The sequence below is a fragment of the Brienomyrus brachyistius genome, chromosome 4, assembly GCF_023856365.1.
Source record: "Brienomyrus brachyistius isolate T26 chromosome 4, BBRACH_0.4, whole genome shotgun sequence".
NCBI lineage: Eukaryota > Metazoa > Chordata > Actinopteri > Osteoglossiformes > Mormyridae > Brienomyrus > Brienomyrus brachyistius.
This window is the reverse complement of record NC_064536.1, coordinates 21,301,526-21,313,907: the sequence shown is the minus strand read 5'-3', so window position 1 is coordinate 21,313,907 and position 12,382 is coordinate 21,301,526. Positions and strand designations below refer to the sequence as shown.

General features: G+C 38.9%; 1 protein-coding gene and 1 long non-coding RNA gene across 2 annotated transcripts in view; one reads left to right on the top strand and one right to left on the bottom strand.

Annotated features, from left to right (window-relative positions):
* The window catches only part of LOC125740063 (uncharacterized), a 66,751-nt gene that overhangs the window by 25,516 nt on the left and 28,853 nt on the right, over window positions 1–12,382 (top strand). The window lies entirely within an intron of this gene.
* On the bottom strand, window positions 5,297–10,656 carry LOC125740058 (homeobox protein engrailed-2b-like). Its single transcript, XM_049010762.1, has 2 exons — window positions 9,800–10,656; window positions 5,297–7,497 (listed from the first exon to the last, which is right to left on the bottom strand). Exons 1-2 carry the CDS (start codon window positions 10,269–10,271, stop codon window positions 7,181–7,183), a joined length of 789 nt encoding a protein of 262 aa, XP_048866719.1. The 5' UTR covers window positions 10,272–10,656; the 3' UTR covers window positions 5,297–7,180.

The window sequence follows — 12,382 nt, the reverse complement described above, 5'->3', positions numbered from 1 at the left end:
CTGGGTGAGTCATTTGAACATCAAATGCCCCAAGAGCAAGTGAGGAGCATCAGGTTAAAGTTTGAGGACAGTGAGATCCGCCACCCAGTGTTAACACTGCCTGCACATGTATACTGGATAGCTAAGGCTTGTCAGGATGGGTGTTATACATGTCCATGAGCTACAGCATTTTGGCATATGATACAGGTCTAGTTTCATCCATCCGCTACAGGGTCTGGATTACATTTTGAACAGTAGAATTCACCCTGAATGTTATGCCATCCCAGAGTCGACTCATTTCATTAGTACACAAATAATAAATAAAATGTTCACCCAGCTATCTCTTGATCTTCAGATTGCTTTTCCTGGTCAGGGCTGTGGTAATATAGTAAGGATTAAAGCTTTTAACTTGCGATGCTTCTTTAGTAACGTGTCATCTTGGTGACTGACGTTATCATATATATTAGTCAACGGAGGGGTTTGCAGTGTCTTTTTCGTGACATTCTTCACTCTCGAACGTTAGTATGTCCGCTCGTGACTCCTCAGAACGCCCAAGAGTGTCCTCGTTTTTGAGATCCAGAATTCAGGTGCTGAAAGCAGTTGTCAGTCTAGCGGGCCTGAGGTCGAGGGGCGATGGAAGCGTCCATCTGGGCCAGGCGTGGTGTTCCCACTTTCCCGGCGACAGGACCAGTTTGATCACAGAGCTGGCTGGAAATCCCTCCTGTGCCTTTGTGCAAAGGTGATACAGGAAAGTGAAGTTGGCATCGTTTGGAGGTTTTAAGTAGTCACCTGGTCGGCAGAACGCTCAAGTTTGTGGGCTTCCCTGTTTTGTCATCCGTTGTCAGGTCGAGGGGAGCGACGGCTGACCGCGGTTTAACTTGGTGCCTGTCTGTCTTTGTGGGCAGGCTTCCCCAGGCCTGACGGCATACATGAGAGATCAAGGGTTACCAAGGCGCTGCTGGGAAAGGACTCACTGTGACAGGACAGACCGACCTGCTAAAACCTCATTTCCTATGCATATTTAGGTGCTTCAGTAGGGGGATTTCCACTCGGGATGCTGACCTGACTGTGTGATTTTTTTTTTTTTTAATATTTTACATGAATTGAATTTTGGTATCCGTGGCCGACCGTTTTGTGAGACTACTTGACGGGACTGAGAGGTGCACAGGAGAGTGGATCCCTCTACTTGTAACAAAGTTCAACCACTGAGCTACAGCATTAACTTGTATTCTAACAAGATTAAAATATATTTGTCCTGGGGATTAGCATACTTGAGTGCTCCTTGCCTTTATGGTGGTGGCAGTGGGCTTTGATCTGTGTTGCGTGGCAAGGCGGTGGCTTGGGCCCGGCCATCCAAGTGCCAAGTGTGAAATTAGCCTGATGTCATCCCCATTCTTCACCTCTTACATCTTTCAGCAGTTTAATAATATTTCCGCCACAAAGCTCGGCCGCTTCATTGCATATTCACGTTTAGCTAGGAAGCATTTTGAAACCACAGATAAATAACTGGTGGAGGTGGGGGAGGGGGTCGCCACTGCATTTTTGTGCGGGAGGTAGATGCGTATCGATAAATTTTTCTGATATAACATTAAGAGTCTCCATCTTAAAACTTCTGAAAAATGGTGAAACTGTGAGGGATGTCCCTTCTGCAGTTGTGTTTTTTCTTTATTGAGCAAACTTCCTTAATGTTGTTATTTTTGTTTAAACGTGACGTATGAGAGGAGTTCGATTACTCGGTTTTCTTAGAGCAAACCGTGAACTTAATTGTCAGCATCTTCTACGCTTTCTGCTCAGACGTCCGACCGAGCTCTTGGTGTTACTGTGTTGTCCTTTTAATGTATGATCCTCACTTTTCTTGGTGAGAATGTGAGATGAATTGCTAGAAAAAAAAACAGCAAAGTGGTGCTTAGACCATCTGTGAGATGTATCAGGCTTGCTGGAAGACTTGTATACATTTAAATGCCTTCAAAAACAACAACAAAAAAAATCATCCCAAATGTTTTGTCGATACACGACGATGGAGAGCTGTATAAGAGAACTGGAAATTCTGGCGACACAACACAAAAAAGTCAATTTTAATCAGATTCCTTTAAGGGGTGATTTGAATTTAGAGGCACATGAGCGATGAGGGAGAGGAAGGAGCCACCTGCAGCTAGGAGACGAGGCTTTGACCTTCATCCCCAGTTAGAGTGCCCTTTCAGGGGCAGCATGGAGTGTCTGAGCCATCCGCCTTTCTCATCAAAAATCAGTGACTGCTGGGCGTTACTTCCCAATACAAGACAGGGTGCAAAAGATATGCAGATGAAGCCTGAGCCCTGAAGAGCAGGTCAATGCTGGGTAACAGCCTCCAGCAGCAGCTGCTTCCTCGCTTTCAGAAACTTTTTAGAAATTATTTAGAAGCATCAGGTAGGCCTGATTGACACAGTAGGCTGAATACTCGCGCTATTTCAGCCATTGTTGTGTGCGTGTGGTTTTTTTTTTTTTTTTCCCTCCGGTATTTTGCGAAAAGGCAGCCATCGCGACCCCGGTAGCCCGTCAAATACAGGTCCCGGCTGCTCTTAGGCGCATGTATTAGTGCTTGTGCGTGACACGCGCAGGCGCACATTTCCTTAATACAAATTGGCTTGTGTAAATTATTACGAAAAGGCCCGCAGGATGTTTATCGATTAATCACATTAGCTCAAAGTTTTCCTGGTTCCTTTTTTTGACAGCGAGATGCTCAGCATAGAACTATTTATAATTGAATCAGTGCGTTTCTGAAATTTTCTTTTTTGCGTCATTGTTTAAGTTTACAGACGGTGTGAATTGTTTATAAAATTTGGTTTGACTTATTTTAAGTATTAGGAGTACTTTGAAAAACGTAATGTAACCAGAAAACTTTTTGATGCTGTTTATAATAAATAGACATCCGATATAGGTAACTTTTAAGTTTAATTGCTTGTGCCAGTCATTCGTTTGTTTTTTTTGCGAGTGATGGTTACACTAGCCGCATCGCTATAAAAGTTTGCTAATAGTTAAAGATGGTTTTCAAATAATCAGTCTGAGACACTTTTTGTACAATATATGTAATAAAACCCGGATATGTTTGCACAGTCTAATTTTTATTGATGTAGCCATGTTTTCTGGAGCCAATATATAAATATTTTTATATTTTAACTATTTATGACCGCAAAGGCAGAGACAGCTAAATAGTCCTACGATGAACGGAACATAAGTTTTTGTTTGTTTGCTTCTTTGTTTATCTCTCAGTCACATCACTTGATATCTTGACTATTTTGATATTAAGTTGTTAAGTTTAATTAGTCGACCCGCTTTGCCCGTTTCAGGGTTTAGTTTTTGGACAATTGCCATGACGTGTCTTACATAAAGTCATTGTACACTTGCAAAATATTCCACAATATCTAGTCATACATCTCAAAAGTCCTGTTTAGGTATAATAACCATTTGCGCATATGTATAATACACGCGTTTATTTATATGTGATGTTAGTTTGATTTTATTGTTAAAAACGGACCATTTCAAGCAACGTGAACGAGATCTAAACACTTCACTGTAAATATATGCTACTCTCTATGTTTGGAACAGGTGAAGTTTAGTTCATGGCAAAATCGAGTCAAATGTCACAGATTAAATGACTGTATAACTTCCTCAGGTGAAGGTTCCCTCAGCGGATATGTTGGATGTCTTCTTCATTTACATTGTTTCTTCATATTTTGGTTGATGCTTTTGTTAGCTACTGACTTGTCTATAGAGTTTTTGTTTGTAAGCTTCTCGGAAAGTACTGCGGGTCACCGTAAGCTGGCCTGGATGATCGGCTGATGCAAGTTGCGATATTTAATTATGGTTAAAGAAAAACTACAGAAGTACGAGTAGCATGTAGTGATAATTTCAGTTATGACTATCAGGCCTGCATATATTACCTGTTAAAGCTGTATGCCTACAAATATTAGTATTAGATATATTAAATGTACAGTATACAGAAATTAACTTTGAAGTTAGGCTATATATTTTAATATTTATAGTGCAGTCCATTAGTTTTATCGTATATTCAATGTATTTTCTTTTTAACGATACATGAAGTGCATACGCGAAAACAACAGAAATTTCCTATTTGAACAAAATTTTTTTTTTTTTAAAGTTACTTTTATTGTATAAGTTATTTTGAGTTACAAGAAGATAAAAACTAGATATCTGTGGAGCTTCGGTAACCACAAATTCATTTATATATATATATATATATATATATATATATATATATATATATATATATTGTATGTATAAAAAATCATTTGAAAGGTTAGTTTTCGGGATTTGTGTAATTTAATGTATATCAGAAAATATTGATGGGGATCAGTTTGTCGTTATTATAAATCCAACGATCTTCTAGTCGCGCTTATTCTGGTCAGGGCCGGGGGGGGGAGGGTAGGGGGGGGTAGAGTCTATCCAGCACAGGGCACAAAGCTGAGGTTGCCAGTCCACCGTAGGGCAATAATTATATGGATGACTATTTTATCAGAGTTGATTTATTTTCAAAATTTGACATTTTCAAGCTCAGCTGTTTTTATAAAACATAGTCATCGCAAGTCTGTCGTTTCGAATACAAGTACATTAACGGAATGCTTCATATCCAGTTGCTGTCAAAATACATAAATGCAGCATTCGTATTTTAGCATTCGTATTTTTAATTGCACCCCTGCATAACACTTTTAAACATCTAAATAAGCATTGTGTAATGCTTTGTTTACAAGCTCGCATGTACACTATGCAATGTAATTGTAAGCTTGCGGATGAACAGATTTCATAGCTTATTTGTACAACTTTTGCACATAAAAATAGACTGTAAAATGCGAACCGTCTACATGCTTGAAGTCTGAGGGTTTCGTATCAGTAATTTTGGGAGGTCCCTCATAAAATATGAAGTGGAATCTTACTCCATATTAAACATGAAATGTTCAAGAGCAACTTATCAGTAAAAAGTATTTTGTCCTTCCTTGAAAAAAGGCCCCGAACGTCTTTCTGCTGTACAGATCCGACGATTTAAAGAGACTCGTCGTTATGTACATGCTTGCAGTTTTATAGCCCAGTGAATCCACAAGGCTCTGAGTCGGCCACTGTGACGTCACTTCCGCACGCTCGCATGCGATTTAATAATTCATGGGAGATGCAAATTGAGTTCTCACTTTCAGAGCGTTTCTAAGCTCTCATTAAGATGATTCCCGATGTCCCATGTTCTCTACACTAGACTTCGTAGAAGCCAGTGCCCTTTCATCGGGCTTCTTTGCTTGAGCTTTCAGAAAGCATGCATGGTATACTTCGATTAGTGTTGTCGTCGAGGTTTATTTGCTTGCTTTTTCCAGTTTTAAGGTGACAGTTAATTACATAATTAAACATAAGTGATACAAATTATTTACATGTATTTTTTAAACCAAGTATATTTCAAAACAACATAAAATAAAAAAATTGCATTGATTAGTACAACGCAATCCCATTTTTCGTATTTTCTATAACATATTCATTCATATAACTTGCTGATGAATAAATTCATTATGTCATACCAACTGTTGAAATAAAGGCAGTACTCCTTCCTGAATTAACTAGTATGCATTATCCTAATACTTTTGTTTCAGAGCACAGTTCTTTTTCATAAAAAGTTCGTTTTCGAACTTTTAAGGCAAAGTGTGTTCAGTTTGGTGGGTTTAAATTCATACACACTTTTCAGATATACACAATTAAACACAATTCACACGAGTCAAATAAAAATGTCCACAATTTGGTATGGATACAATCTACAACTTAAATCTTCAGCTTACGTTCATAACCTAAGATCCAAGTTCATAAACACCTTTATCTGTCCATAAGTAACAAATTGCAGCTGTCATGCAAAGCCCCCCTCCCCGAAAATGCTTCATTCACAAAAAGTTATTGCAAGATAAATAAGCGTGTAAACAACCCAGAATCTATTCTCAAAAGCAACATGAGTCATTGGATAGATTTTCAATATAATCTATATAAATACAAAATTCGACAAATATTAAGGTCTTTGCAAACAACAATAAAACAGTATTTTAAATCGTTGTTATACATTAGAGATCAACGCATTCGATTTGTTTCAACCATATTTATGTATATGTGTCTGAATGTATACTTCTATGTATCTCTGTATATATTTATTTATAAATGACGCATATCATCATCTTTTATGCCGGCACTGATTTACTGCTATTGTCCAAAATGGTGTGCTGAAGAGTATTTAAACATTGTTTCTATGCTACAAAGTTGTCTACCTCTGGTTCACAGGCATCATCATATGAAATTAAACTCGTGCTACAAAACAAAAAAGAATATTATATTGCTCTTTCATAAAAACTATATCATTTTCATTTAGAGGCCTTAGTACATTTGAATTACATAAAAATGCTAATTTTGCAACCGTATTATCTATCTTTTCTCCTTTAAGTTAGTCTTCTAGTCTGTGAGCTTAACCTGATAAATATAGCCACCTCGAAGCTAACCAAATTTGGTAGCTAAAGACAACCTGCGATCGGAGGTCTGGCACTCCGGTGTTTCTAGTTTCTTTGATATATATATGCATTTATATAGTTTAATATACTTTTAAGTTATCAGTATGACTATATTAGCGTGTACGATCTTTACAAAATGATGATATATTTCATGGATACACGCAGCCTGACCTCCATATGATTACCCAACGCTTGCGTATGTCCGGTTTAGTGATATAATTACATAAAACGATAAAAAAAACGATCCTAGTAAATCAAACAAACAAACATAGAAATAAAATATAGCTTAGCAATCAAATTTATTTCGATTCACAGTTGCCTGAATGCATCAAAAAATCTTTGGGCTTCAGCAAGACGTTTCTTTCTTCATAGTCAGATGTGTCTGTGTATCAAGTGCCAATCAAAAGCGCTTGGTGTTTCGTTAGAAAAGGACAGGAACTTAATTGTTTTTTTTCTTTTCTTTAGAAGAAGCATCTAATTTTTTTTCAAGAAGAAAATAACAAGATCGATAATATATTTAAAACCGAGCTTTGTACAACACTGTTTGCGTAAATTATATATACATGATATTGCAGACGTATATTTAATAATACATATATTTAAAACCATTACTGCTGGTATATTTATACACTGGCCCTTGTGAAATTATTGCATTTTATATACTCTGTACTCTTCAAATGTCAATCGCTGTCTGATTTGTCCCCTTTTGATGTTGTGGAGTGATTGTACAGTCCCTGCGCCATCAAGTGCAAAGCCAGCGAGTTTTTGCCCCCGGTCGCTTTCTTAATTTTGGCCCTTTTGTTCTGAAACCAGATTTTGATTTGAGATTCGTTAAGATTCAGTTCCTGCGCCAGACTCTGCCTCCTCTGCTCGGTCAGGTATCGGTTGGTCTGGAACTCAGCCTTGAGCCGCTGGAGCTGCTCTGCTGTAAAGGCTGTTCTCGGTCGTTTGTCTTCCTTGCTGGTGCCTTTCTTCTTTGGTTTACGAGACCGGGGTCCTGTAGTATGATAACGAACAAACGGATTGATTAGTTGCCGGAGGGGGAAAAACGGATAGCCCTCCACACAGTCATGCTATAACTAAACACCATAAATAAACAGATATTAATGAATAAACTAAAAGGTAGTAATGTCGTTTACGTCTCTGTGTTTATTTTAAATACAATGTCGCGATTTCCAGTTTCACTTTGAGAATCACGGCGATATGAAGTTGTTGTAGTAATATAGTAATAAACACATGGAGATGAGGAGTTATTTCCAGAGAGGTCATGTGTTCCAGCAAGGGAGGGTGGTATGTATGAGTACGTTTGGGGGGAGGGGTTGAGGCGCTCCTTTTCTCATTCTGTAACCATAGGAACAGAATTCATAAGCGTTCGTTCCATATGAAACTTCTTACGGATTTCGGGGTTATTTATTCGATTAATCCAATATAGTCGATTCACCAATATCTACTAAACACTGCATCTCTGAAACAACAGCTTCTAACTGTTTTTAAGAGACTGCACCGAAAAAAAGTACAGAGTAAAATATGTCTAGACAAATCATTACGAAGAAATTGATTAATCGTCTTATCCGGAATGCTTGATTTACTGCTAAATCCAGACATAAGATACATAAATGAACGGGAAATCGCGGGGCACGTTGAGTGCTGACTGTTCTAGGGAACCGCTGAATATATATTATACTCAAATTCACATCGACATACCGGGCAGCATCGTACTCTGTTCTGGTTCTGGATACAATTAGTCATTACACTTGGACAAAATAACAGACCATATTTGCAGAAAGGGCTTCAAGAAAGAATAACCAATGTAAACTAGATGAGACGGGTTTCATCCAAGACAGTGAATTCTTTTAGGTGTTTTTACGTGTTAGAATAGGAACCTGCACATCGGTCTTTTCCATTTTTGCTGTCGTATGTTTTCATGGAAAGCGTCACAGTTAATATCGCCGTGGAGTCATGGCACGGAGTTTAGACAGTGGGACGAAACTGGAATTTGGAGAGACGTGAGCTGGTGTATCGTCTAACTTTAAGGCAAACGAAGTGTAAATAAATAATTAATTTGCCAACACTGAAAATTACGAAGAAGAACCATGTTTACAATACCGCCGCAAGAAAATATCCTCTGCGTACGGATCCGTTCGCTACGTAAGATATCTATGCATTTAACATAATGTACAATTTATTTATATATTACAAAACGGCACACTAAAGTGTTTTATTGGCTGCATTTTCATGTATACGAAAATATGTGCTATCCGGGGCCTACCACATTTTCAAAAATATGCAAATTATATATTAACAAAGACGGCGTAACAATGGCGCAAATCTACCTTTTCGTGTCCTAGCACCGAAAGAATTTTATTTCCTTGCATTGTGCGCAAACTAGATTTTCCCACCCATATAATATATTTTAAGTAACTAATGCGGATAGTTAACACTGTTGTTAAAATGCTGAACGTGTAATCAGAACACGAAACTAGCTTATAGCTATGGGGAATCTTCTTACCATTTTACAATAGGCTATTGGAAAGTACAGTCGTCTAAATATTTACGACTTGCACCCCTTCGTAGCAATGTGCTACTCAACCTTACACCGTACTTATACGAAGGGTTAACAGATATTATTATCATACTCCATGGAGTTAATTATTTATTATAAGGACAAATATATTAAAATAAAATAACCGTTCGTTACAAAAAAATCGATAGGAAGTGGCTGTCAAATTAAAATTTAAATATTTAAAAAATCTTTTTAAGAAGATTTGTGGGCTTCATATGTCGGTTGAAAAATAAAATTTGTTTGAATGACTTTTAATCTATTCGATTGTATTTAACTGCTTTGATTTCATAATGTTGGCATTTTACGGTACAACACTCTATGAACTGATTTTAAGGTTAATTATTATTTCATCAAACGTGCTCACTATATTACCACGAACTTTCTGTTTATTCTTTTTTCTTACTGGCATTATTGTCATAATTGTTGGTATCATTTAGCAGTGTAGATTTTAGGAGGTGGGCGTGTGGGTCGGCTTGGAAGGAAATCGACGCGTTCTGATCATACTTCTCTGTTTTAATGTAACCGAGTTCCTATGTTAAGGTTGTTTCATTCAGCTCCCTACGTCAGCCAACCACAATATCTATATCGAAGTAGAGTTGAAAAAGAAATCAACGTAACTTCCCAGGTAATCACTGGTAATCATTGATTCACGTTAATACAAATTTTGCCTTCATTCTTCAAAAAAGGCGTTTAAGGTCAGTAACGGTTTTTGTACTAGTTTTAAAGAAAATCTTACCTGACGAAGGCCTGTCGGAATATCTAGTACAGTACACCCAGGCTGGCCACAGCATGGGCTGGCTGGAAGGTGTGGAGCTGGCTTGGGAACTATCCGAGTCCGAGCTTAGGCACTGGTCCCCACTACCTACGCGAGGTTTCGCGTTCTGGTCGACGGCAATGTCAGCCTTCTTTGCCCCTCCAACCGGAGGAGAGTTGGAGGTCCCTTCTCCCGCTATAGTCCCTCCTACCTGGCCCGTTCCGGGGGCCGAGGGGCTGTTATCCTCTCTTCGCGAAACATTGCTCTCGTCCAACGCGCCTTCTTTTCTGCGCCCGAAGTCCGGCCGTAAAATGTTATCAATGAAAAAGTTTGTGATTCGGTGCGGCAGCTGCAGGTTCCCCGGTGCCTGTAAAAGGGGGATAATAGCTCTGTTGGACTCATCACCCGACTCTTGACGCTCCTCTTCTCTGTTGCTATGATCATTTTCTTCCATACTGATACACTTTCCAATTTTCTTTCTTTAACCCCTTTATTGCTTTTCCAGACCAAAGTGTTCAAATTCCAAATTTATGGTGCCTCCGTTAAGTTTTATTTTTATTTTTTCTTGCTTCCGTAAAACAGTATAATGAAATTTAAAGGGGAGAAGTATCCTTCAAATTCTGAACGCTTTTAAACACCGGGTGCCCCTTTCTTGTGTTCACAAAGAAAAATCATAGTTTTGTTCATCAATTCCAGCTGGGCTATCCTCTATTTTTCTGCTTTATAAATACCATTTGGGGAGCCAATTTAGCATGATCCGTTTCGGAGTCAGTCCACCAGTGGTGCTTCAATTACTAGACTAAGGATAAATAAAGACGCGCTAAGTGATCCTGAAATACTTTCACTCTGGATTTTTGTTCTTATTTTTAATACGAGTCCCTCGGGTGACGTTGCAGTCCGGTATCCTAGACACGTGCCTTTGACCAATGGGAAGGGAGGGTTTTTACCACATGACACTAGCTCGCGAGTAAATGACAGCACTCAGCCTCGCCTGTACTACTCTTTTAACACTAGATTTACCGAGTTTTTATTCTCTGCTGAGAGTCCCAAGGTGTTTGTCACCCCTGCTGTGATTTTCGCAGGTCTTCAGCCCCATCCTCCTCCTGCTTTTGTTGTGCAAACACACCCATTACCTGTGAGGCCTGGCGCATTTGCATTTTTTACTCAGAGTAGCTCAAATCCAAGGCAGGCTAAACCTCTGTGTGTGACATGGAAACCTTCACAAAAGTCTGCCATATCTATACCAAATATCCCACACGCTGACTGACCTGCAAATATGAAAGACGCACATTCACAAAATATATGGAAACACAAGTCTGTGTTATTTATAAAACAAATTGAGTGAAAATAGAATGAAAAGTTGCTAATAGAATGAAATGAATAAAATGAAAACATGCTAACACTTCAGTCTCCAATGCATGTTTGTATATAAATGTCATAAGCTGAGTGAAGTCATGGTCCATGGTTTTTGACATGCTCATACACATACAGAATAAAATGTCATTTCATTTTCATTGGCCATCACTGAATTATAACACCAAAAGTGAATTTTGTTTTTGTGTGATCTCTCCAGCTTTGCATGTTTGGCTGTTCATGTAAAAATTGATGTATCCGTGCCTCAGTTCCAGGTTCATCTCTTTGTCATCTTTCTGCCTTTTGTCTCAGTGGTTACTGTCCCACACAGTCTGTCTATCTTTCAAAGTCTGTGTTTGCAGCGTTTGAAAACCCAGTGACCATCATCCCTGTATTTGGCAATGGAGTTCCTTGGCTAGAAGAATCGGAAACAATCTTCTTTTTCCTTTCCACCCTGTAGATGCTTTGTACAGAACGTAGGCATTCACGGCCACCAAGTCCAGCATGTTGTAAAACACAGCTACTGGCCACTTGCTTGTTGCTGCTCGTACTGAATACATGCACGCCATTCTAAACACTGACGTGGAGAATTCCTCTCCCTGTGCAGTGTCCTTTGCCAATGGAGGAAGTTCACGGCAAACGTTATTCACCATGCCCAGTAAAGTGAAGCAGTCTGTGTGACAGTGACAGTGAGGTGAAGAAATTGTCCATTGTGACATTTCTCCCGTCATCCAGAAATGACTCCATCAGACTCATGACCACGTTCTCTGCCAGCCTTCACCAAGAACTGTGCTGAAAGTTTCACTCCAGGAGAACACATGAACATAGATGTACAGCTGTTCTCGACCAAGGTTCATTGTCCATGCAGTATATTTACATTTACATTTACAGGATTTGGCAGACGCCCTTAGCCAGAGCGACTTACATAAGTGCTTTGAGACTCTGCAATGAATTTCCGATGCTAGCTCAATAAGGACCCCAGCTACGAATCCTATCTCTGAGAACGCCATTGAGTAGTGCAGAATTTTTATTTTATTTTATTTTTTTAAAACACACACCAGAAAAAGAGTCGAGTAAGAATATAGAAGTTCTACGTCAGGTATTTCTGAAAAAGAAAAGTTTTGAGTCGTCGCTTGAAGACATTCAAGGATTCAGCTGTTCGGACATCTAGGGGGAGTTCATTCCACCAATTAGGTGCCAGGACAGAGAAGA

Bases quoted from the DNA above. Each gene is read 5' to 3' on its own strand.
- LOC125740058 (XM_049010762.1), bottom strand. From the start codon at position 10,271: ATGGAAGAAAATGATCATAGCAACAGAGAAGAGGAGCGTCAAGAGTCG. The intron at 7,498-9,799 runs GTAAGATTTTCT...ATCATACTACAG, and splicing joins TTCCGACAGGCCTTCGTCAG to GACCCCGGTCTCGTAAACCA.